The 26,445-nt window shown below is 44.4% G+C and overlaps 1 protein-coding gene across 1 annotated transcript in view; it reads right to left on the bottom strand.

Annotated features, from left to right (window-relative positions):
• Positions 1-26,445, bottom strand: part of LOC147115004 (uncharacterized) — an 869,491-nt gene that overhangs the window by 171,287 nt on the left and 671,759 nt on the right. Inside the window, exon 26 of the mRNA XM_085993202.1 lies at positions 22,557-22,724. Within this exon, the coding sequence (XP_085849328.1) occupies positions 22,557-22,724 (168 nt within the window). The remainder of the gene's footprint in view (positions 1-22,556; positions 22,725-26,445) is intronic.

Here is a 26,445-nt window from a genome sequence, read left to right as displayed (position 1 = left end):
CTGGTTCTGGACTCCCCCGCCATCGGGAACATCCTTCCTGCATCTAGTCTTTCTAGTCCTGTTAGAATTTTATAAGTTTCAATGATATCCCCTCTCATTCTTCTAAACTCCAGCGAGTATAAGCCCAATTGACTCAATCTCTCCTCATACGTCATTCCTGCCATCCCAGGTATCAGTCTGGTGAATCTTCGCTGCACTCCGTCCATAGCAAGAACATCCTTCCTCAGATAAGGCGACCAAAACTGCACACAATACTCAAGGTGTGGCCTCACCAAGGCCCTGTACAACTGCAGCAAGACATCCTTGTTCCTGTACTCGAATCCTCTCGCTACGAAGGCCAACATACCATTTGCCTTTTTAACCGCCTGCTGCACCTGCATGCTTACCTTCAGCGACTAGTGCACAAGGACACCCAGGTCTCGTTGCACTTCCCCTTCTCCCAATCTATTGCCGTTCAGATAATAATCTGCCTTCCTGTTTTTGCCACCAAAGTGGATAACCTCACATTTATCCACATACTACATCTGCCATGCATCTGCCCAATCACCCAACCTGTCCAAATCATACTGGAGTTTCTCGGCATCCTCCTCACAGCACACACGCCCACCCTTTGTGTCATCTGCAAACTTGGAGATATTACATCTAGTTCCCTCGTCTAGATCATTAATATATATTGTGAATAGCTGGGATCCTAGGACCGATCCCTGCGGTACCCCACTAGTCACTGCCTGCCACTCGGAAAAAGACCCGTTTATTGTTTATTCCAACTCTTTGCTTCCTGTCTGCCAACCAGTTCTCTATACAAGTCAGTACCTTCCCCCCAATCCCTTGTGCTTTAACTTTACACGCTAATCTCTTATGTGGGATCTTATCGAAAGCAACGGCTGCCCTCATGCTGGCAAGGTTGTGCAACATGCAGCAGATCACCACAGATCTTTACATCTGCTCTGCCAAGTACCGCAGGGCTCCTCCAGAGCGCTCTAAGCAGTGGAAGCATTGTTTTAGCAAGCCAATGGTGTGCTTTATCACATTTTGTGTGGCAGCTTGGCTTTTGTTGTATGCATGCTGCCCATGAGTGTGTGGGTTGTGGACCGGAGTCATGAGCCATGTCGTCAATGGATAGCCCTTGTTGCCCAGTAGCCACCGTTTGGTTTGTCGTGGTGGCTCAAATGCAGATGGCACAGTGGACTGCCACAGAATGAAGGCGTCATGACTGTTGTCATGATACTGGGCATTAACCTGCATGATACGCTGCGTATGGTTGCACACCAGCTGGGTGTTGAGGGAGTGGAAACCCTTTCAGTTGCAGTACATCTCAGAGTTGACACGAGGCGCCCACAAAGCGACGTGCGTGCAGTCAATTGCACCGTACACCATTGGGAAGCCTGCAATTCGCGCAAAGCCGTGTGCTCGCTCCACCTGTTGCTCTCTGACAAGAGAAAATGAAATGTAGTCAGCCCTCTTGGAAGAGAGCCTCAGTGACCTCCTTTACATAACAGTGAACGGCAGACTGCGAGATGTTGCAAATAGCTGGAGCGTTGAGCTCCAAAATGGCAGTGCTGGCATCAAATAGCATTACACCCTGATTGACGTCATAATCTGCCTGCTCTGCATACTTCTGGCGGGCGCTCACTGCATGCTCATTAACACCCTCACCAATATGGCGTCTGGTGCGACTCGTGCCAGATGTGTGCGCGTGGGCCGTCGACGCCATTTTGGACCTCTCAGGGCACTTGTAGCACCCAAAAAACGGGCGCTATGGATCTGAATTTTGCGGCCCTAGACATTTGTAAAAAGAACACTTTTATGTGCTCATGACTTATATGACAAATACCACAATTTTAAATAAAATATTACAGCGTGGAAAATGGATGCTTTTAGATGGAGAAATTCTGAAAACCTTATTATTTGAATATAGCATTTGATTGGCCCCTAAGAAGTCATGCACATTTTTTTAAGAAACTCAACAACATTGATACCTGTGGTGCTTAAATTACTGTATTGATATATTCTTTCTTGGTCAGAAAGGGGCTGTCTAGGTTGCCTCCTCCCTTCCTCTTCCTCCTCCTCTTTCTCCCACTCGCTGGTGGCAACGGCTGTGCCCTCATGATGGTGAGGTTGTGCAGCATGCAGCAGACTATCATGAATCTTGACACCCGCTCTGCCGAGCACTGCAGGGCTCCTCCAGAGCGGTCCAGGCAGTGGAAGCATTGTTTCAGCACATCAATGGTCTGCTCTATCAAATTTTCTGTGGCAGCATGACTTTCATTGTATGCATGCTTCCCCATGTGAGTGTGGGTTGTGCACCGGAGTCATGAGCCACGTCGTCAGCGAATAGCCCTTGTCGCCCAATAGCCAACCTTTAGTTTGTCATTGTGTCGCAAATGCAGATGGCAAAATGGATTGTGGCAGAATAAAGGCATCATGACTGCTGCCAGGATACCGAGCATTGACCTGCATGACTCAGTGTCTAGGGTTGCACACCAGCTGGAATTGATGGGATGGGATCTCTTTTGGTTGCGATACATCTCAGAGTTGACATGCGGGGCCTGCAAAGCGACGTGCGTGCAATCAATGCCATCCTGCACCATGGGGAAACCTGCAATCCTCGCAAAGCTGCGTGCTTGCTCTGCCTGCTGGTCTCTGACGAGAGAATGAAATGTAGTTAGCTCTCTGAATACAGAGCCTCAGTGACCTCCCTTACGCAACAGTGGACGGCAAGCTGCGTCTTCTTGCAAATATCTTCATGGTCACAGTCGCCTTCACAGCCACTGGCAAAGCGGTCATTGCCCTGCTTTGAGGTTGCAGTTGTGGCTACAGCAGGTGGCAGATTTCATTGAGGACATCCTTACTGAAGCACAGACGTCCCACATGCTGTTCCTCGCCAAGGTTCAGGTAGGAGAATTGCTCCCCAACACCCTGGGCGGATATGGCCTCCTGCTGAGAGCGCTTCTCCCCCTCCTCCCTCTTCCAGCACTTTGTCCTGCTCAATGTGGCCTCTGCTCATTCTCCAAGTCATGCTGTATTCCAAGGGGAATTCCTACTAATGCACCCATTAGTCTGGGCGCAACTGGTTTGTGCAGGCCCCTTACCAACGCATGCCAGAAATTTGGCTGAGCCCTGCGAAGCTGGCGTGGGCGATGTCAGCGACAGCCTCGCGGGTCGTGAACTGGGCTGACCTCCGCTCGCGAGGCGGTAATTAAAGGGGAAGCCCGGCTGCGCCCCGCACTACCATTTCATTGCTTTGGCCAACCTCCAGGTTGGCCCCTTGTGGCGGCCCTTGGCATGGGCCGTGGCCGCCATCGCGCAGACCGGCACCGCGTCTCGGTGCCGGGCTGCGGCCACAGCACCATGCTGCCCTGGTGGTCTAGTGGAGGCTGTCAAACGGCCTGCAGAGTGCGCAGCATCCCTCTCCTTTAATTGAAGGGGAGGGGTGATGAAACACATCAGCGCTAAATGGGGCGTAACTGAATTTCTCCCCTGTGGTATTTAAAGTGGATATAGGGGTTTTAAGGTTGTGCATGCAAGTAATTACTGTTATGGATATGTTTGTTGGGGGTGGGGGGGGGTGGTGACATACTTCTTCCTGGTGGATTATGAAGATGATGAAGGCAAGGAAGATGATGATATTGATGGACAGAAAATTGAGGTGAAGTGTATTCATGAATTCCTGCATTGACATGAGTGAGGACATGACACCGGATAATTCATAGAGCATGAGGGCAGGAGGAATGGAGAGTGGGTGAGGATGTGCCACCTTCCCAGCAGCAGCTAAGAAGATTGCCCATGGATCCCAGAACTCATGCAGATTTTTCTGAAAAGGATGTTCAAGGAAGGCTGAAAGGTCAGTTTCTGAGGATGAGCAGCAATTGATGATTCAGTATGGGGTCCTCATGTGCAGCAACATCAAGGAAGCCTTTTCTTTGTTGCAGGCATTAATGGAACGTGTGGAAGCTTCACTAAAACCTGCAGCAAACCATTATCCAATAAGTGGCCAGCAACCAGTCAATGGCTCCATCTCTACAGAAGCACAGACTGCTGTCCTGGGGCAGTAGGCAACAGAAGAAACAGTAACCTTTGGACTGGCTTCCAGACCCTAGCAGTTGGGATGCAGGCTGGCATCTTTCAAAGCTTTCAACATCTGATAGCTGCCATTAGACAAGCTAACTTGCTGATCAGTGGGGACACAGATTCGGAGATTGGTGGAATGGCAATGGCTGCAATCAACCTGTCTGAGACTGATGTCTCAGAGCAGATTTTGGCGGTCAGATGTGCTCTGATGCCTTGGAGCAGTCACTGAAGAGTTCTGTGAGTAAAGGTCATCCTGATGCTCTCCTCCATGTACATCAGCTTTCAAAACAGCTAAGGCCAACTATGTGCGACGCGCAATCTGGAACATACTATACAGCCCCTTCTGACTTGTCAAGGGAGAAAAAGCACCCCTTTAAGATCTCGATGTTCCTCTCAATTACCACTTTAGTAATGCTATATGCCTTGCTGTAGCACTCATCTCCTGGTGTGCAGGCAATTCTTTGTGGTGTCATTATTCATAGAGCAGGGTGTAGGCCTTGTCAGTCATCAACCCTCTGTTGACATGATTTTCTTCCTTGAAGAGGTCAAAGAGGGTTCAATTTTAAAGAACGAATGACAACTTCCAGCAAATCTCGCAGGATGCTTTGCATATTGTCACCACTTGTACACTCAGGGAGTGGAAGCCCTTCTTGCTGAGGAAGTTGAGGGGCCTGTCTGTAGGAGGTTGCAAAACAACATGGGTGCCATCTTTTGCACCCAGACCTTAAGAAAGTCAGCAACCCCATAAAACTGGATGGTCCTATCTCACTGCTGCCTTGCTGTAATGTGCAAGTCAATGACTTTGCCAGCTTTCCTGTAACGTGCATCAGTCACTTGACAAATGAATGCCAGTAGTGCATCCTAGCTGATATTACAGACACCTCCTGTGGCTGTCTGAATTTATCTGGTGCCATAAAAGTTAAGTGCAGTCATAGTCACAGACAGAGCTGTATGGGTGGATAAGTGTGGCTACAGGTCCTCATGCAGTAGGTGGCAAGGCTCCACTATTGCTTTTTTGCTGAAACGCACTCTTGTAATACACATCTCCTCACTAAGATCCTCATAGGATCTGTTTTGTCTGTATGGGGAAAGTAGTATCTGCTGGGAAGTATCCTCTATAAATGCCGCCTAACTCTTCTTTCCTCCATCCTTTCCTCTTTTCTATGATAATGGCATGGTTATAGGGAATGCCATACTTGTTCTGAGAAGCCCGCCCTGTGCATGGGGGTTCAAAATCTCATACTTCTACAAGCAGTCACAAGTAAGTCTAATGCTATTATACAGAATGCAAAAATAAAACAATCCCAAATGTAAATCGCCAGTAAATTTTTCAGCAACTTTCACCTCCACCAGTCTCACCTGATCCTGGAAATAGCTGAGCCTTGTATTTCACATTCTAACTTATCCTAATGCATTACAAGCATATAATGAGAAAATTCAGGCTACAGCATCACTGGTGCTCATTTAAATATATTTAAATTAGGTGGTCAGAACACAGACATCAGATTGAGGGAAGGGTGAAGGTCTATATTCTTATCGAACAGTTCTTTTCCTTCTCTCACTGTCCACAGAGCATATCAGGCCTATCACCCTCCGAAGACTTTCCAATTTGAACCTATGTTCCAGTACAGAGCAACTTCAGTTGTCTCTTCTTGTTCGAGGTGGAGGGTAACTTGAGAATATCTCACTTCTGAAAGAATGCAAAGAGTTACTATTTGTGACTCCTATATTGAGGGCAGATGATTATCTTAATAAGGAGGCCCTTCCACCAAGGTTTGTTTTGTTTATAAAATTCTGGCCACAAAAGTGACTTTGTTCCTCCTCCAATGGTGCCCTAATTTGAGGGCATCCCTTCGGGTCATATATTGGATTCTTCCCTGCCTGCCTATGTCTGGATCTGGAGCTGCAAGTTCCTTATTACTATCTAAATGCTTCTCTATTCCAATTGAGAACTAAAGGGTAATTTTACAAATTCGTGCTCCCAAAGTAGAGCTTTCCCCATTGGGACAGCAAAAAATAACAAAAAGATTGATTAAGAAAGGGAAGATAGATTATGAAAGTAAATTAGCAAAAAATATAAAAACAGATAGTAAGAGTTTTTATAGTTATATAAAAAGAAAAAGGGTGGCTAAAGTAAATGTTGGTCCCTTAGAGGATGAGACCGGGAAATTAATGGTGGGAAATATGGAGATGGCAAAAACACTGAATGAATATTTTGTATCAGTCTTTACAGTAGAGGACACTAAGAATATCCCAACACTGGACAAACAGGGGGCTATAGGGGGGGAGGAGCTAAACACGATCAAAATCACTAAGGAAGTGGTACTCGGTAAAATAATGGGACTCAAGGCGAATAAATCACCTGGACCTGATGGCTTACATCCTAGGGTCTTGAGGGAAGTGGCGGTAGGGATTGTGGATGCATTGGTAATAATTTTCCAAAACTCCCTAGACTCAGCAAAGGTCCCGGCAGACTGGAAAACTGCTCATGTAACACCCTTATTTAAAAAGGGCAGTAGACAGAAGGCTGGAAACTATAGACCGGTTAGCCTAACATCTGTGGTAGGTAAAATTTTGGAGTCCATTATTAAGGAGACAGTAACAGGACATTTGGATAATCATAATTTAATAGGACAAAGTCAGCATGGTTTTATGAAGGGGAAGTCATGTTTGACAAATTTGCTGGAGTTCTTTGAGGAAGTAACATATAGGGTGGATAAAGGGGAACCAGTGGACGTAGTGTATTTAGACTTCCAAAAGGCATTTGACAAGGTGCCACACAAAAGATTATTGCTTAAGATAAAAAATCACGGGATTGGGGGTAATATTCTGGCATGGATAGAGGATTGGCTATCTAACAGAAGGCAGAGAGTTGGGATAAATGGTTCATTCTCAGACTGGCAATCAGTAACTAGTGGTGTTCCGCAAGGGTCAGTGCTGGGTCCCCAACTCTTTACAATCTATATTAACGATTTGGAGGAGGGGACCGAGTGTAACATATCAAAGTTTGCAGATGATACTAAGATGGGAGGGAAAGTAGTGAGCGAGGAGGACATAAAAAACCTGCAAGGGGACATAGACAGGCTAAGTAAGTGGGCAGAGATTTGGCAGATGGAATACAATACTGGAAAGTGTGAGGTTATGCACTTTGGCAGGAAAAATCGTAGAGCAAGTTATTATCTTAATGGCAAGAAACTGGAAAGTACTGAAGTACAAAAGGATCTGGGGGTCCTGGTGCACGAAACTCAAAAGGTTAGTATTCAGGTGCAGCAAGTGATTAAGAAGGCCAATGGAATGTTGGCTTTCATTGCTAGGGGGATAGAATATAAAAATAGGGAGGTATTGCTTCAGTTGTACAAGGTATTGGTGAGACCGCACCTGGAATACTGCATACAGTTTTGGTGTCCATACTTAAGAAAAGACATACTTGCTCTCGAGTCAGTACAAAGAAGGTTCACTCGGTTAATCCCGGGGATGAGGGGATGGACATATGAGGAGAGGTTAAGTAGATTGGGACTCTACTCATTGGAGTTCAGAAGAATGAGAGGCGATCTTATTGAAACATGTAAGATTGTGAAGGGGTTGGATCAGGTAGATGCGGGGAGGATGTTCCCGATGATGGGTGAAACTAGAACTAGGGGGCATAGTCTTAGAATAAGGGGCTGCTCTTTCAAAACTGAGATGAGGAGGAACTACTTCACTCAGAGGGTGGTAGGTCCATGGAATATGCTGCCCCAAAAAGCTGTAGAAGCTACATCATTACATAAATTTAAAACAGAAATAGACAGTTACCTAGAAGTAAAGGGAATTAAGGGTTACGGGGAGCGAGCAGGAATTTGGACATGAGTCTAGGTTCGGATCGGTCATGGCCCTGTGGGTAGCGGAGCGGGCCCAGGGGCCGTGTAGCCTGATCCTGCTCCTATTTCGTGTGTCTAATTCTGTTAGATTCAGGAGATGGTTCTGTGATGGTAGACTGGCGGTTAGGATCAGATCAGCCATGATCTTATTGAATGGCGGAGCAGGCTCGAGGGGCCGATTGGCCTACTCCTGCTCCTATTTCTTATGTTCTTATGTTCTTACATCACGAAGTTGGGCACGTGCTTCCTACAATTTGTAAAAAAATTAAACTAATGCATAGAAAATCATGGGGATCATGTGCCTAAATTACATATATGTGCTCCCACGGGTGAATTTCCATGCCAGGAGCACGAATTTGTAAAATTACTGAAGGGGTTAAAAGTTAGATTAGCGGCTGATGTAATAAAGGAGAAGTCTGGCAGAACAAAGACAGTTGGAAAAAGCATATTACACGATGATTGGGCAAGTGAAAGAAGGCAAAGGGGCCATGCATTGAACAATGGGCCACCAAGATGTGATTTGCAAAGATGTGGTTAAACGTACGTAAATTGGATAGAACAATGGCAGATGTGGAAACAGGGAAAATGAGATAAACAAGATGTGTTTTGTGGAGATGTGATTAAGTGTATGTGACTTGGACAATTAATTGGCCAAGTCCCGAAGATGTGAAGGAAACAAGATGTAAGATTGTATATAAGCCAACTGCTCGAATGTGAAAATTAGACTCCCGTCTCAGCTCAGACTGAGAGGGCCTCTCCCTGCACGTGCTTGAATAAAGATCACTTGGAACCAGTACACGCTCGTCTCTGTCTGCTTTGGGGCAGAGAGAAATCCCACAACAATTACCAAAAACTCAATTTTATTGTACCAATTGATCGGGTTCGAGGTGCCTATTCCCTACAAAGGTACTCCAGGCACAGACGGGGGAACTGATAATAAACATCAGTGAAGAAGGCACTGATATGACCATTGGGAAAGTGACAGTAGCTCTAATGGCTCTATTTCCCTGCATTTCACTTGCATTGCATATCAGATGCTTCCCACGTTAAAAAATGCATTCAGGACAAAATGGTTGCAACCATTTAATATTCGCATGATTTTTGTGCCCTATCTAAAGAACATTATGGAATACTGAAGGACTTGTATTCCTATTGAGAGACAAATCTTGACATAGTCTGTAACCAGGATCCTGCGAAGTGATGTCTAGGGAAAATTCTAACTCCTTATGCAGATTGACTCCGAGGAACAACTTGCATCATTTGAAGCACCAATTCCCCAAGTCACTTTGCAGAAGTCAGTTATGATAAATATGTAATTGCTTAGGGTGCAGGGGTGTAGTTATTACGTACAGGTACTAGGTAAAGTCATCTGTCCACCATCAGGGCAGGTAGAAACTTTTCACAGCACTCCTTCACGACTGTGTGGAAGTGAGCATTTTATGAATCTGTGTTAGAACATTTCACAAATAGTGCCTGATACAGCTCGCTTATAGAGGTTTGTTCTCAATTTCCTCAAATTAAAAAGTCTTGTATCGTTTCGAAGCTACAAAATAGTAGGCATCATAGATATTCCTTCTCCTAACACTCGGCCTCAGTAACAGAAGTACAATAGCTTAATCTTTTTACAATTGCCTTCCAAATGGCATTAAAATGTTAGCGCAATACTCCCTGAGCTTTGGGAGATGTTCATTGACATGCAGTGCACTACTATTTCCAAAGGTTTTCTATACCTAGGCAACTGAGGGTTGATTCTAACTTTCGGTCGTGACAGAAAATGGGCGGTAGTGGATCAGCTGCCTGTTATACACCCCGCTCAATTTTCCATTCCATCGTCTTCAATGGAAATAGAATCGGGTCAGTTGGATCTACTGCCACCCATCTTCCACAACCACCAAAAGTTAAAGTCAGTCCCTTTGAGTTCAATAGAATGCAAAATTGGGCAGGGTGTATAACAGGCCACCGCTGAAAGGTAAAATAAGCCCTCTGTTGTCTTCAGGTGATTCACAGTGAATCAAAATTACCTTACTAGGTTTAATCGCCTCTGGGTTTGTTAAAGTGAAAGGCCAGCATCACTGCGAAGTGTTATAGTGAATAGTGGTGGGGCTGGCAATTTTGGAAATTGGACCCAGAAATTGGGATTTGATCTTTACAAATGAGTTATTTGAAGAAATTGTGGTTGAAAATGAAACTACGGTGACTCTGGCTTGCATGTGTGAATAGAGAAGTGGATTCGAGTGTCAACCTTAGAATAAATCTGGCTTTTTGGTTCTGCTTGACTTTGGAGAAAATCTTCTTCTCCTGGAGTTAAGTGGCAGGCACACTCGCTGGAGCTGTGGCAATAATATAGGATCAAAGGTAAATTACTCTTTGTGTAGCAAGTCACTGCATGGCTACTGATTTCACAGGAAAAGACCAATACATTATAGCTACTGTTAAATATACATAGCTGTGAAGGCAATATTCAATATAATTCTATGTTAAACTGAGCACAATAAAATGTGTCATTCTGCTAGTTTGGTCATGCTGTGTTTGCTTTAGGATTTTTATCGAGAGATTAATTTCAACCCCAGAGTTGACCAAATATTCTAACATTTCTTAGTTACAGTAAACACTTTCCAAGTTGAAGCTTTTGTTCAATTGCTGTGAGCTTAATCTTCTGATATATTCTGTATTATCAAATGTAACTCTATAGAGCTATCTTCAGTTATATATGTAGATAGAATAAGATAACAGGAAGTGATTGACTAGCTGTAGGTGTGATTAAAGGGCTCAGATGATGTAGTCGATCGCCTGTGCAAAGGTTGGTTAATTTATATCCATCATCTGCACCTTATAAAGTTACATTACAATCCTGTAAAGTGCTCTATTTATTGATTACAATGCATAGGCATCATAAAAATCAGTTTTTGTCAATTTCCACTGATAAATTTGTGGATTTTTTTTAGGTGGATGTATCAATTAAAAAAAACATTTCCTTTCAAACTTGAGAAAAAAGCCTGTGTAATTTCCCATTGTTTTCTTATCAAAAATCAGATTAAAAGATTGGTGCACATCAAATCCGTGATGCCAACACACACGTTGATGTGCTGATGACATGGATGTGATGTGCAGGTATCTTTGGATCTGATTTTGAGCAGGAAAATAAATGAAGGGATGTGCAATTTGGATCCTCTTTAGGTACTGCTGTGAAGATGATATTCTTTACATTGCAGCAAACATCAGTCTTTCTGTTGTCCTAGCTAGGAATGGAGTATGGACAACAGTGCACTGCCACAGTTACCACACTAGTCCCCTGAAGACTGAGGTCATCAATCAAAGGCTGACTCAGGTCACACACCAAGGCATTATTCACTAAAAGCAAAATTGCAACTGTTACCCTGTGTAAAATCTCCAATGATTTTATTACTTGACCATCATATTGGTGAGCAAATGGCTGAAGCCACAACAATAAACATAGGAGCCTATAAATTCTGGCTTGTATGGGGTGTGGGGTTAGAACTATACAGGGGGAGGGTGAGGGTGGGGGGGAGAAATTTATGGGAAAAGCCATTTCTGCCAGATTACCACCCCTTCCCTGCCATTCTGACAAATTCTAATAGAGAGCAGGTGTGGGTGCTTACCAAATGAATGATGTTGTTAATAAATACCCCTTACAATTTCAATTAATTCATTCTCGGGATATGGGTGTTGCTGGCAAGGCTGGCATTTATAGCCCATCTCTAGTTGCCCTTGATAAGGAGTTATTGATACAACTAAGTGCCTTGCTAAGAGTAGAGTCAACCACATTGGTGTGGGACTAGAGTTACATATAGGCCAAGTTGGCTAGCTACTACTTTTTAAAAAATTCGTTCATGGGATGTGGGTGTCGCTGGCAAGGCCAGCATTTATTGCCCATCCCTAATTGCCCTTGGGAAGGTAGTGGTGAGCCGCCTTCTTGAACCGCTGCAGTTTGTGTGGTGAAGGTACTCCCATGGTGCTGTTTGGGAGGGAGTTCCAGGGCTTTGACCCAGCGACGATGAAGGAATGGCAATATACTTCCAAGTCAGGATGGTGTGTGACTTGGAGGGGAACTTGGAGGTGGTGGTGTTCCCAAGTGCCTGCTGCCCTTGTCCTTCTAGGTGGTAGAGGTTGCGGTTTTCGGAGGCGCTGTCGAAGAAACCTTGGTGACTTGCTGCAGTGCATCTTGTAGATGGTACACACTGTGGTCATGGTGCATCGGTGGTGGTGGGAGTGAATGTTTAAGGTGGTGGATGGGGTGCCAATCATGAGGGCTGCTTTGTCCTGGATGGTGTCGAGCTTCTTGAGTGCTGTTGGAGCTACACTTATATGGGCAAGTTATGTTTCTGGTCAATGGTGACCCCCAGAATGTTGATGGTGGGGGATTCGCCGATGGTAATGCCATTGAATCTCAAGGGGCAGTGGGTAAACTCTCTCTCGTTGGAGATGATCATTGCCTAGCACTTGTGTGGCGCGAATGTTACTTGCCACTTATCAACCTGAGCCTGAATATCGTCCAAGTCTTGCTGTGTGCAGGCACGGACTGCTTCATTATCTGAGAAGTTGCAAATGGAACTGAACACTGTGTAATCATCAGCAAACATTCCCACTACTGACCTTATGATGAAGGGATGGTCATTGATGAAGCAACTGGACATGGTTGGGCCTAGGACACTGCCCTGAGGAACTCCTGCAGCAATGTCCTGGGGCTGAGATGATTGACCTCCAACAGCCACAACCATCTTCCTTTGTGCTAGCTATGACTCTAGCCAGTGGAGAATTTTCCCTGATTCCCATTGGCTAGGGCTCCTTGATGCCACACTCGATCAAATGCTGCTTTGATGTCAAGTGCAGTCACTCTCACCTCACCTCTGGAATTCAGCTCTTTTGTCCATGTTTGGACCAAGGCTGCAATGCAGGCTAGAGCCGAGTGGTCCTGGCGGAACCCAAACTGAGCATTGGTGAGCAACTGATGATACATGCTTTGGTTTAGCCAAGTTGTTCTCTCTCACTAATCTATAACTGGTCTGACAGTTGTGGTACCTCCTTTCAGGAAGTTAGATTACTAGAATAACCAAGAACCATGGCTTGTAAGGCCAACACAGAGTTAGCAGAATAACCTTTGGTGTCTCAGCTCTGATTTTCTGCGATACACTAGTGTTCAAGATAAATGGCGGAACAGACAAAACGAACATCCAAGGAAAAGAAAAACCATCTAGCATTTAAGCTGACTTGTTCTCAATCCATTAGAAAACATCAAGGGACTAGGTAATTAACTAGTGATATAAAGGATTTGCAGTAATGTGCAGAGGTTGACAGGAAGCCCTAGGTTTGGAAGATTTTGTGGCCATATTGGCATGGATGTTCAGCTTGTGGGTGTGGACAATTTCTTCACTCAAACAGTTGTGAATCTTTGGAATTCTCTACCTCAGAGGACTGTGGATGCTCAGTTGTTGAATATATTCAAGACAGAGAGTGATAGATTTTTGGATATTAAGGGAATCAAGGGATATGGGGATAGTGTGGGAAGGTGAAGTTGAGATAGAAGATCAGCCATGATCTTATTAAGTGAAGGAGCAGGCTCGAAGGGCCAAATGACCTACTCCTGCTCCTATTTCTTATGACTGGCAGACAGTTGCAAGTGTGTACTGTTAAATTGCCTGTTTAAGCTAAATGATTTGCCATAAGTGTCACCCCATCGTTCAGACACCTGTGGGAAAATGTGTCAAGAATGGGTTCTACTTATTTATCGGCGTAGAAGGCAACCATTGTGTTTTCTGTCCATAAATGCACCAACTTGCTTTGTACTAACGTTTGAAAATATCAGAGAGTTAATCACACTGCTCTCGTTGCTGACTGGAATTCTGAGAAACAATTTGCATTTATATAGCACCTTTAATATAAATATGCTATATAAATGCAAATAGGTATAAGGAAAATGGATGTTGAGCCAGGATGGGAGAGAGTAGGAGAAATATATTTGAGAAGATTTTTAAAGGTGGAGAGAGAGGTACAGAGGTTTAGGGAGGGAGTTCCAAAGAGTAGGATTAATACCAATGTTTGGCCAAGTGGAGAGGAGATGACCAGAAGCCCAGAATTAGATGAACTGAGCAGTTGGGCAGGGAAAGAGGGCTGGAGGAGATTACAGAGATAGGATGGGGCAAAGCTATTGAGGACTTTTATAGACAAGGACAAGAATTTTACTTTAATGTGCTGGGGGCAGGGAGCTTGTCTAGGTCAGTGAGGATGTCAGTGATGGGTGAGTGGGACTTAGTGCAGGGCATGATCTGCACAACTGAGTTTGCGCCAATTGGCGTTTATTGATGTTTATGCAGGATGGGAGGCAAGCAAGGAAAATGTTTCAGAAGTTGAGTTTGGAGATAACAAAACCATATATATGGGTTTCACTGGCAACAAGGTTGAGGTAAGACTGCAGTTGGGCAATGTTGCACAGTTCGAAATAAGCAGATGAGGTGCTTGGTGTAAGGGACAGGGCTGCTCGAGGTCACCCACCATGGCCATCTCAACTGCCTTCAATGGATGATCAGCAGCATTCCACCTCCCAGGCTCCTTTGACAGAGGAATCACCTCATAGGAGCACTAGAATAGGTGAACGAATAGAGGCCAGAGATTGCACGCTGATTTCATCCCAAAATCTGGGCAAAACGCAAACGAGTTTCTACACCGCTGTGTTTGAGAAAAGGCTGAAATGGAGCATGCTGTACTGATGAAAGTTTAACATGAGATACTTGCAGCAACCAGATTACATGATAATGTCAAGTAGGTATTTTAAGGTTGTTTGTGGTAATCCTGTTGCCTGGGCACAATATCTGAATGACTTAATGTAGTGTTATCATTGTGGGCTTTTCTCTATTGAGGAATTTACTGAGTGTTTTGAACTCTACGATGAGATGGAACCCTCTTAATTTTCTAAGAGTAATATCTGTAAAACCTGTTCCTTTCTTGATATGATTGAAGTTGCTCGATTGCCATAGATAATAAACGGCTTTTGTTTCTGTCAGCTTAACGTATACTCAAGCCGAGGGTTAATCTGAATGCAGCACACCATGAAAATGCAGGCTGCTACATGAAAGGTAGAGGATCATGGTCTCACTTGTATACAGAAGCTTAGAAGCAGAGTTAACAATCATTTGCTAAACTAGGTTTCTTGAGTGAGCATTATAGAAATTTACAGCACAGAAGGAGGCCATTCGGCCCATCGTGCCTGTGCCAATGTTTTTACTTGTACTGTTTCTCTCGGTATTTCTGTCTCCCAGCAAACAGCACAGACTAGAACAACAGCTTGCATTTATATAGTGCCTTTAACATAGAAGAATGTCCCAAGGCACTTCATGGGAGAACAGACATTGAGCCTCTGTGGGGGAGTTAAGAAAGGTTTGGTTGAAGAAATGGGTTTTCAGGAGGCTTTTAAAGGTAGAGCAAGAACAGATAGGTGAAGGGGTTCTACTTGGGAGCTCTAGAGTTAGATTAGAAGGCCAGAGTTAGATTAGAAGGCCAGAGTTAGATTAGAAGGCCAGAGTTAGAGGACCAAGAGCATAAGAAATAGGAGCAGAGTGAGCCATAAGACCCATCGAGCCTGCTCCACCATTTAATAAGATCATGGCTGAACCTTTACATCAACTCCACTTTCCTGCCCTATCCCCATAATCCTTGATTCCCGTAGCGCCCAAAAATCTATCGATCTCAGACTTGAATATATTCATCAACTGAGCATCCACAGCTCTCTGGGGTAGAGAATTCCAAAGATTCACCACCCTCTGAGAAGAAATTTCTCCTCATGTAAGTCCTAAATGGCCGACCCCTTATCCTGAGATTATGACCCCTAGTTCTAGACTCTCCAGCCAGGGGAAACAACCTCCCAGCATCTACCCTGTCAAGCCCTCTAAGAATTTTATATGTTTCAATGAGATCACCTCTCATTCTTCAAAACTCCAGAGAATATAGGCCCATTCTACTCAATCTCTCATCATAGGACAGCCCTCTCATCCCAGGAATCAATCTAATGAACCTTTGTTGCACCGTCTCTACGGCAAGTATATCGTTCCTTAGGTAAGGAGACCAAAACTGTACACAGTACTTGAGGTGTGGTCTCGCCAAAGCCCTATATAATTGCAGCAAGACCTCCTTACTTTTAAAATGCAACCCCCTTGGAAGGGAACGTAAGGCTGGATGAGACTGTAGAGGCCATGAAAGGATTTATTGATGAGGATTTAAATTTTGAAGCATTAGGAGACAGGGAGCCAGCATAGGTCAACAAGGATGGCAGTGATGGGTAGGTAAGATATAGTGTGGGATAGGATAGGTGACAGAGTTTAGGGAGTTTGTGGAGAGTTAAGATCAGGAGGCTGGCAAGTAGGTTTTTGGAGAAATAAGACTGGAGCTGACAAAAGTGTGGATAAGGGTTATGGCAGTAGTGGGGGTGAGGTAGGTGTGTAGGGTGGTGATGTTGTGAAGAAGTTAGAGATCAAGATTAAGAGTTAGTAAAGAAATCCATCATGTATGAAAATAATTCATTTATATTCATTTCCATTTTATATTAAACTTCATAGTTGAAAAATCTACGGCCTAGAAATTGGCCCACTTACGAGTTTTCGCCACGATCTGGTCTAAAAATGGCGGCCACCATTTTGGTGAGGGCCTTAGTGCTTTCGATAGCAGCATCAGCCCTGGAAATGTAAATTAAGAGAGGGTGACGTGCATGCTGACTTAATGTCACGTCAGTGAACTTGGACCTTAGCGCTGAGTTCTGCACTGGGTCCTAAGCTCACCAGGAAATCACAGCATTCGGCAGACTGACAAAAACGCTGTCAGCACCTCTTAAAGGGACACATACATCTTTCAGGCAAGTTTGCATTTAACCTTTGGACTGGATTTTTAAAATTTTATTGAGGTAGTGGCTTGATGCAAAACATGTTAAAAGTTTTTTAAGGGTGCAGGGAGTGCTGCTAGATGCTATCTGCGCCCCTAGCCAAGCTGTTCCAGTACAGCTACAACACTGGCATCTACCCGGCAATGTGGAAAATTGCCCAAGTATGTCCTGTCTACAAAAAGCAGGACAAATCCGACCCGGCCAATTACCGTCCCATCAGTCTACTCTCAATCATCAGCAAAGTGATGGAAGGTGTCATCGACAGTGCTATCAAGCGGCACTTACTCAGCAACAACCTGCTAACTGACGCCCAGTTTGGGTTCCGCCAGGGCCACTCAGCTCCTGACCTCATTACAGCCTTGGTCCAAACATGGACAAAAGAGGTGAACTCAAGAGGTGAGGTGAGAGTGACTGCCCTTGACATCAAGGCAGCATTTGATCGAGTGTGGCATCAAGGAGCCCTAGCAAAACTGAAGTCAATGGGAATCAAGGGGAAAACTCTCCATTGGTTGGAATCATACCTAGCACAAAGGAAGTTGGCTGTGGTTGTTGGAGGTCATTCATCTCAATCACATGACATCACTGCAGGAGTTCCTCAGGGCAGTGTCCTAGGCCCAACCATCTTCAGCTGTTTCATCAATGACCTTCCCTCCATCATAAGGTCAGGAGTGGGGATGTTCGCTGATGATTGCACACTGTTCAGCACCATTCGAGACTTGTCAGATACTGACGCAGTCCGTGTCCATATGCAGCAAGACCTGGACAACATTCAGACTTGGGCTGACAAGTGGCAAGTAACATTCGCACCACACAAGTGCCAGGCAATGACCATCTCCAACAAGCGAGACTCTATCCATCTCCCCTTGACATTCAATGGCATTCCCATCGCTGAATCCCCCACTATCAACATCCTGGGGGTTACCATTGATCAGAAACTGAACTGGACCAGCCATATAAATACTGTGGCTACAAGAGCCGGCCAGAGGCTGGGAATTCTGCGGCGAGTGTCTCACCTCCTGACTCCCCAAAGCCTTTCCACCATCTACAAGGCACAAGTCAGGAGTGTGATGGAATACTCTCCACTTGCCTGGACGAGTACAGCTCCAACAACACTCAAGAAGCTCGACACCATTCAGGATAAAGCAGCCCGCTTGATTGGCACTCCATCCACCACCTTCAACATTCACTCCCTCCACCACCGGCGCACTGTGGCTGCAGTGTGTACCATCTACAAGATGCACTGCAGCAACTCGCCAAAGCTCCTTCAACAGCACCTTCCAAACCCATGACCTCTACCACTTAGAAGGACAAGGGCAGCAGACGCATGGGAACATCACCACCTACAAGTTCCCCTCCAAGCCACACACCATCCTGACTTGGACCTGTATCGCCGTTCCTTCACTGTCGCTGCGTCAAAATCCTGGAACTCCCTTCCTAACAGCATTGTGGGTGTACCTACACCATATGGACTGCAGCGGTTCAAGAAGGCGGCTCACCACCATCTTCTCAAGGGCAATTAGGGATGGGCACTAAATGCAGGCCTAGCCAGCGACGCCCACATCCCATCAATGAATAATTTTTTTATTTTTTTTTAAAAGGCCTCAGATGGCAAAGCAAGGCCTCTGAGAAGACAGAAAATGCTGGAAATACTCAGCAGGTCAGGCAACATCTGTGGAGGGAGAAACAGAGTTCACGTCTCAGGTTGAGATGCTGCCTGACCTATTGACTATTTCCAGCATTTTATGCTTTTATTTCAGATTTACAGCATCCGCTCGCAGAGGGAAGAGGAAGAAGCAGAAGAGGAAGACGCAGAAGGAAGGATCCAACCCAGACAGCCCCTTTCTGGCCGGGGTATCCGGAATGGAATGATCCGCCTGCGGTACCAGTGACCACAACCTAATTCCCCTTTCAAAATTTGTCCCACACCTTACCTTACCTCTGTTAATGACCATCACAGCATCCTCTTGGCTGAAATAAAAGCCACCACAAAACAAACTTTCCAATCCAACTTTATACATCTATCCATCCAATATGACATCAAGAAATCAACTCATCACCCTTATGCATTCCCTTAATGATTGTTTTTTGTGTGCCTTTGCCTATCCTACTGATGTCACGTAGTGCTACCCCAGCGGCTGTAGCATGGCTGGTGGAAGGCTGCTGGCATTCAGTGGGGGGCACTGCAAATGGCCTTGCTGGTCGACCTTGAGGAGCTGGTGGCTGGGAGGGTCAAATCGAGTGACGGTGTTTCTGTTTCTTCTTCTTCACTCTCCTCTCCCTCTTCATGGTCACCCACTGGCTGTCCAGGCTGCATTTCTGTGTGTGAAATGAGGAAGGCACAAGGGTGGAATTGTGGTGAGGGGAGGGCAGGAAAGCAAGAGGTGCATGCGAGAAGGAGAATAATGTATGAGGATACCAGCAGAAGGCAGAGGGTGATGGTGGAAGGTTGTTTTTGTGACTGGAAGCCTGTGTCCAGTGGGGTACCGCAGGGATCGGTGCTGGGTCCCTTGCTGTTTGTGGTCTACATTAATGATTTGGATGTGAATGTAAAAGGTATGATCAGTAAGTTCGCAGATGACACGAAAATTGGTGGGGTTGTAAATAGCGAGGCGGGAAGCCTCAGGCTACAGGACGATATAGATGGGTTGGTCAGATGGGTGGAACAGTGGCAAATGGAATTTAACCCTGAAAAGTGTGAGGTGATGCATTTTGGACGGACTAACAAGGCAAGGGAATACACAATGAATGGTAAGACCCTAGGAAAGACAGAGGATCAGAGGGGCCTCGGTGTGCATGTACATAGATCCCTGAAGGCAGCAGAACAGGTGGATAAGGTGGTTAAAAAGGCATATGGGATACTTGCCTTCATTAGCCGAGGCACAGAATATAAGAGCAGGGAGGTTATGATGGAGCTGTACAAAACGCTGGTAAGGCCACAGCTGGAGTACTGTGTGCAGTTCTGGTCGCCACACTATAGGAAGGATGTGATTGCTTTGGAGAGGGTGCAGAGGAGTTTTACCAGGATGTTACCTGGGCTGGAGCGCTTCAGCTATGAAGAAAGACTGGACAGGCTGGGGTTGTTTTCCTTGGAGCAGAGAAGGCTGAGGGGGGACCTGATTGAGGTATACAAAATTATGAGGGGCATAGATAGGGTAGATAGAAAGGAACTTTTCCCCTTAGTAGAGGGGTCAATAACAAGGGGCATAGATTCAAGGTAAGGGGCAGGAGGTTTAGAGGGGATTTGAGGAAAAACCTTTTCACCCAGAGGGTGGTTGGAATCTGGAACTCACTGCCTGAAAGGGTGGTAGAGGCAGGAACCCTCACAACATTCAAGAAGCATTTGGATGAGCACTTGAAATTCCATAGCATACAAGGCTACGGACCAAATGCTGGAAAATGGGATGAGATTAGACAGGGCTTGATGGCCGGCGCGGACGCGATGGGCCGAAGGGCCTCTTTCTGTGCTGTTTAACTCTATATGACTCTATTGTATCCTTTCAGCCCTGACGCTGGCCAAGGGCTCAGCCATGCTTCTGCCAAGAATGGCCAGCACTGTCTCCTGCAAGGGGGTGAGGTGAAGCTCGGAATGGGAGGTGTGCCTCGTGATTGGTGCAGATTGTTGGTAGATGAGTGATTGGGCGGGCGGGGAGGGGGAGCAGTTGTGCATTGAGAAGTGTGTGAGGCTAGTGGTGCAGTTAGTAGGAGACGGCTTTTGAAGATGCATTCACTGACCTTGACCACTGGTCTGAGGTCATGAAGCTTCTTTGAGCACTGGAGCCAGGTCGAGGGGACAACACTGCTGGCAGTGACGGCCTCAGTGATCTGGTCCCACATCCTTCTTTCTGGAGGACCTCCTGGCCCCTGTGGGTAGAAGATCTCTCTTGTAGTGTTGACCCCTTGCACAAAGCTGGAGTGCTGCATGCAAGACCCTGGATGCCCCTTACCTTAATTTTTTTCAGAAGGCAGTTGAGCTGTAAGAAATAAAAACTGCATATTTTTGCATCATTTTTATTTTTATCATTTCAGAAGGCCTTTTAAGAATCCCACAATGCTTTGCGAAATCACAGCCTCGCTTTCAGAGGTTGTTGAAGCATCAATGCCGCTTGGGCATGCCACATTGCAACCTGCAGGCAGGACCAATGCCCCCAGGACGGTGTTGCATTGTGAGTTTAGCGCTGGGCTTTGAGGTGCCTGCTGTACATGGTCCATGTCTCTGAAGCACCTGTGACAGAGCCTGTAGGACCTGCATTGGACTCATCAGTCACCTGAGAACTCATTTTTAGCGTGGAAGCAAGTCATCCTCGGTTCTGTGGGACTACCTAAGAGAGAGAGGAGAGAGCGCTGGGCTAATGATAATTAGTCCCTAGTGCCAATTTTTTGGTCATGTTAGTGCCACCATTTTCGGCGGCCGTTAACCCCCGGCTGCGGTGGCACCGGCAGCTTTTGTGGCGGCCACGAATTTCTAGGCCAATGACTGAAAGACTGCAAAAGCAATTGACATTATGTCTGTACAAAGATCAATTACAGCATTCTTTGAGACCAGCTGGCACATGTTTATAAGGTTTTTATGTCTTGCTAACCCAAACATCAATGCTTTCTGAGCAATTTTGGGACCATTATAATTAGCAGGCCTGGAGAATCTTAAAGGGACTGACACTGAAAGTAGGTAAAAGGTTATGAATGCAAAGGCCTATAGATTAGCGCAGTCTACAAACAGTATAAATGAAGTGAGATCATAACCACAGGTGGGAAGATATCAGAAAGGGGAAGAAGTTGGAAGAAGAGATAGACAGTTGTTCTCAACTGACTTTAACGTGCTCTTCCATGGCCGTATCTTACGGAATCTCGATGTTGGCTGTGAGTATATCTGTTCATTTAACCTTCAAATGTTTGACTGTGTATTGAACTCATGCTTGGCATATAGATGCAGAACTACAGCCTTTGTCTATAATATTACAAAATTCATATTCCTAACAGAGGTAAGCAGCTTTCATACTGGATAGGATAAGAAGTTTGAAACTGAGCTCTGGATCAAACAGAACACTGAGGTTTCATACATTCTGATTCAGCTTGAGTGAGCAGTAAGGAGTAGCGAATGAGTCAGTGGTAGGAAGGCAGCATTTTTGGAGGTAGCTATATAAGATGGCTTTAGTTTTCCGGAGGAATACTGGATCCTCCATTACTTAATATTAGGTAGGCTGCCTGACAGCACAGAGGACATTGTGTGGTCTATGAAAGTGATGGAGAGATAGAGCTGAGTGTTGCCAGCATACCTATGAAAGCTGACCCTGTGCATATTGGTGATGTCACCCAGGGACAGCATGCAGATGAGGAAAAGGAGGAAATGGAGTCTCCAGCTCACCTCAATAACTGTGTTTTAAAGTAAATTATGTTAAGACAGCACATAAAGCATAATTCCGTGATCCAGCGCTCACAGCAGGGTGCTACTCTTGCAGAGAATGAGGGTCAGTGCATCTTGGCTACAATTATCTCTAACCTGCGCTTCTCTTGAGAGTACAGAATTCCCCCCATACACTTTTATTGAAATATAAAAAAATGCTGGTATCTTGCTTTGAAGAAAGTGGTTCTCTGCACTCTAGTATTCATTGGCGTATAGTAAGAGCAAGAAGACTATCGAGTTACTGATAGAATAATATTGATTCTATAGCTTCATAGGATATACAGAACTATTCACTGAATTATATACACTATAAGGCTATACAGTGCTATCACTACTGTACCTCCTCTACATTGTCTTGGAGCTTCTGTTGTAGGACAATGATCTCCTTTTCATGTATAATCAGTTGCTCATCTTTTGTAACCAAATCTTCGATGTTTTCCTGGTTCTTGTTCAATGTTTGATTCAATTGAATACTAAGTTTTGTTAATCTCTCTTCATATTTTTGTACCTGAATAGAAAAAATTAACAGACTAATCAAAGCTCTCTTTTTCACCAACTACAATTGTTATGGTAGTATATGGTACTGGACTAGCAATTCAGTGACTATGAGTTCAAATACCACCATAGCAAGTTGTCAAATTGAATTAAATAAATCTAGTAATTTGTAGTTTGGCACCCGAAACTTTCTGGATTCTCGTAAAAAAAACACAACTGGTTTACTGATGTCATTTGGGAAGGGAAGCCGACACTTATATGCAACGACTTTCTGAAGTGACTTAACAAGCTGCCAGAGTTATGGCTTCCATTGGTGCTAAAGATCTTTCACTGCTGGTCTCTCCAGACCGGAAAGATCCTTTTAGGGCAAATTAGAGGGGCCTGCCCCAAGCAAACTAATGACCCTCTTCCCGCAATTTGCAATGAGGTTGGCATCCTTCAATTGGGCAGCTATGGGTTCTGTTCTGCCTTACTTGCGCTGGTGGGGCAGGCTTACTGGAATTTTGGCCCTATTGGCCCAGATATTCTGATCCCTACGGGTGGGTACTCGCTGTGTACCCACCCGTAGGGACATCGGAAATGCCGGTTTCAGGCATGCACAGCGCATGCGCTGAAAATCGGCATTTCCGATCTGTCAAGAATGGTCTTGACAAATCCTCCGGCTGCCCTGGAGAAGGGCCTCCGCGGGCGGATAGTTCCGCTTTTTGGAGACCCTCCGCCCGCAGAAAACCCTTACAATTCTTACACCTGGCCTGGTTTTACCAGGATAAGAGATGAAAAAAGTAAAAAAAAAAAATTTCACTGATTTATCATTTTAAAATACTTTAAAAAAAGGTAAGTTTATTTTTAGCCCCGTAAAAAACTTTAATTACTTTTTTCAAAAAATTAAATTTTTGTTTAAAATACTTAATTTATTGTAATTTCAAGTCATTTTAAAAATGTAATTTAAAAAAAAATTATTTAAAGTTTTACTATGTTTTTGGGGTGATCTCCATTCATATATTTGAAAGGGCTTCCTGTCAAGTGTATGAAGGGAGATTCCCTTCTTTGATTGGCTCCCCATGGCCCACGTGATCCCAGGGGCGCTGCAAACTACATGCGCCTCTGGGCAACGTGGGCCCTGCGCATTTGGAGAGGCCCAGGAGTGGAAATGTGTGCGTCCCGGGAGCCCTCAGGTAAGGGCGTAGATCTTTCCAGATCGCAGGCCTCCGCCCGCGGGAGGCCTGCGATCGGAAAATACAGGCCATTGTCTTTTCTTCGGCATTCCAGTTAAAACATTATTATGAGGTAAAATCTCTCACTCAGCCAAAGGAACCCTATTATCTTTGCTTAACTCTTGAAAAAAAAACATCTAAGACAAAAGAAAAAGATTTTGGTGCGAGTTATCAGACATACATGCAACACCATTTTAAAGCCATTTAATACATGTTCTTAAAGTATTGCAAATTATATAATGTGTTCAAGCAGCTAATGCATAGCTAACATAAATATAATTTAGCAACAGCTATTTTTAGGTAGGCTTGAGAACTAACAATTATAAATGCAGCATAAGATTAGTTGGAAATAAAGAACTTGCAATGTTAAGAGTAAAAACTGAATTTTGAATAAGAGTCTTTCATTTGAACTCACATTTGGAACTCATGCAGATTTGAAATTAGACCAATCAATTAATATCAGAGGTGGAATTTGTAGAGATGGAACTTTCCTATTATTTGTAATGCATGGGGCTAATTCCACTTATTGCATTCAGAAAGTTTTACATAAACAAATATGACTGCTGTTGCCAATTGTGATTTTAGCCTGGAGCAAATTATGCAAAGTTTATTATCTTTATGTATCTGCTTTAAATGTAAAAAAAAAGTATATATTATGTTGTACTTTATTATGTTGTTTATGCATAGCACATTACTGCAAACACGTCTTTTGAAATAATGAACTGCAATAAATTGTGCAGTTAATAAAATTCTCTGGTGTAATTATAAACCTTTTGTTTTTCATTATAATTAAAGACTGGAAGTTGCTATTTTATGAATCTTTGCAATTCTTGCTAAAACAAAGGACATTTCTGAATTAAAAGAAAATTATATTTTACATTTTATTGCTTTCAAATGAATACACATTTTTTGATTCCCAGTTTTGTTAAACCTTACTTGCTAGCCAGTATAACCATTAAGAGTTCATACTTTGATTGCAGTTCTAGCTGCAAGGAAAATAATTTTATCCGGCACATAATGTAGCATGTTAATTCAGCATTAATTATGGAATATGTCAAGCTAAATTTCAGTCAAAGCTCCATGTTAGTCTCCAGAGCTTTCTTAATGACAGTAATTACAGGTCATAAAATAAATCTTCTAAAATTAACATTTTTTCTATGTCTTGATAAGGAACTGTAAATGGCCAAGCAATAGAGATATTTTGATTACTTAAATGTAGCTTCTTTTGTTTCAAACAGCTGCCAGAGCTGTGAATAGAGTAAAGGTTGACAGAGGTGCCTCATTGTAGATCCCTGAAAGGGTATATTATAAAATCCAATCAGATTGTGAAGCCTGAAACATTTTCATGAACTGTCTAAAACTTAACAAGATGCTATATTATGCACATGCTTTTGTCTGAGAAAATATAAAGATATTCAACTATAATGCATTGATACTGGGAGTTTCAAATTAAAAAAAAATCACTGCTGTATAAAAATATATATTGGTGAACAAATAATATTAGTAATACAGAAATTGCATTTAAACACGTAAAAACAATTCTGAATCTATTTTTCCCTAACAATTTAATGTATACTGAAGGGTGCTGATCTAAGGTTACACTGGAAGATTGTAACATTTAATCAATGTAACAGAGCACATATATTCACTCCACCCAGTAGGAATGAGATGATAGCAGCCCAAATATTATGGTGCTGTACTTAGCGCCCCGTTCCTGCCTGCTGCCATTTTGTTCATGTCGTTGCTATTGCAGCCCTGCCACCTGCTGAAAGCTGGCAGTAAGCTCACAGAAATATTCAAATCGGGGTTCTATAATGATTCAATGCCATTTTCAGTGGAAATACTGGAGGTAGTGCACAGTGCTGGACCTGCCCAGTAGTATAGGCATGAATCGGCATGTAGAAGCACTATTTTTTTTTTATTCGTTCATGGGATGTGGGCGTTGCTGGCAAGGCCAGCATTTATTGCCCATCCCTAGTTGCCCATGAGAAGGTGGTGGTGAGCTTCCTTCTTGAACCGCTGCAGGCTGCGTGGTGAAGGTGCTCCCACAGTGCTGTTAGGGAGGGAGTTCCAGGATTTTGACCCAGCGATGATGAAGGAACGGCAATATACTTCCAAGTCAGGATGGTGTGCGACTTGGAGGGGAACTTGGAGGTGGTGGTGTTCCCATGCGCCTGCTGCCCTTTCTAGGTGGTAGAGGTCATGGGTTTGGGAGGTGCTGCCAAAGAAGCCTTGGCGAGTTGCTGCAGTGCATCTTGTAGATGGTACACACTGCCAGTGGTGGAGGGAGTGAATGTTTAAGGTGGTGGATGGGGTGCCAATCAAGTGGGCTGCTTTGTCTTGGATGGTGTCGAGCTTCTTGAGTGTTGTTGGAGCTGCACTCATCCAGGCATGTGGAGAGTATTCCATCACACTCCTGACTTGTGCCTTGTAGATGGTGGAAAGGCTTTGGGGAGTCAGGAGGTGAGACACTCGCCGCAGAATGCCCAGCCTTTGACCTGCTCTTGTTGCCACAGTATT

This window comes from Somniosus microcephalus, chromosome 7 (assembly GCF_052327205.1).
Source record: "Somniosus microcephalus isolate GS21.2 chromosome 7, FLI_Smic_1.0, whole genome shotgun sequence".
In the NCBI taxonomy this organism is placed as follows: Eukaryota; Metazoa; Chordata; class Chondrichthyes; order Squaliformes; family Somniosidae; genus Somniosus; species Somniosus microcephalus.
This window is presented reverse-complemented; position numbering and strand designations above follow the sequence as displayed.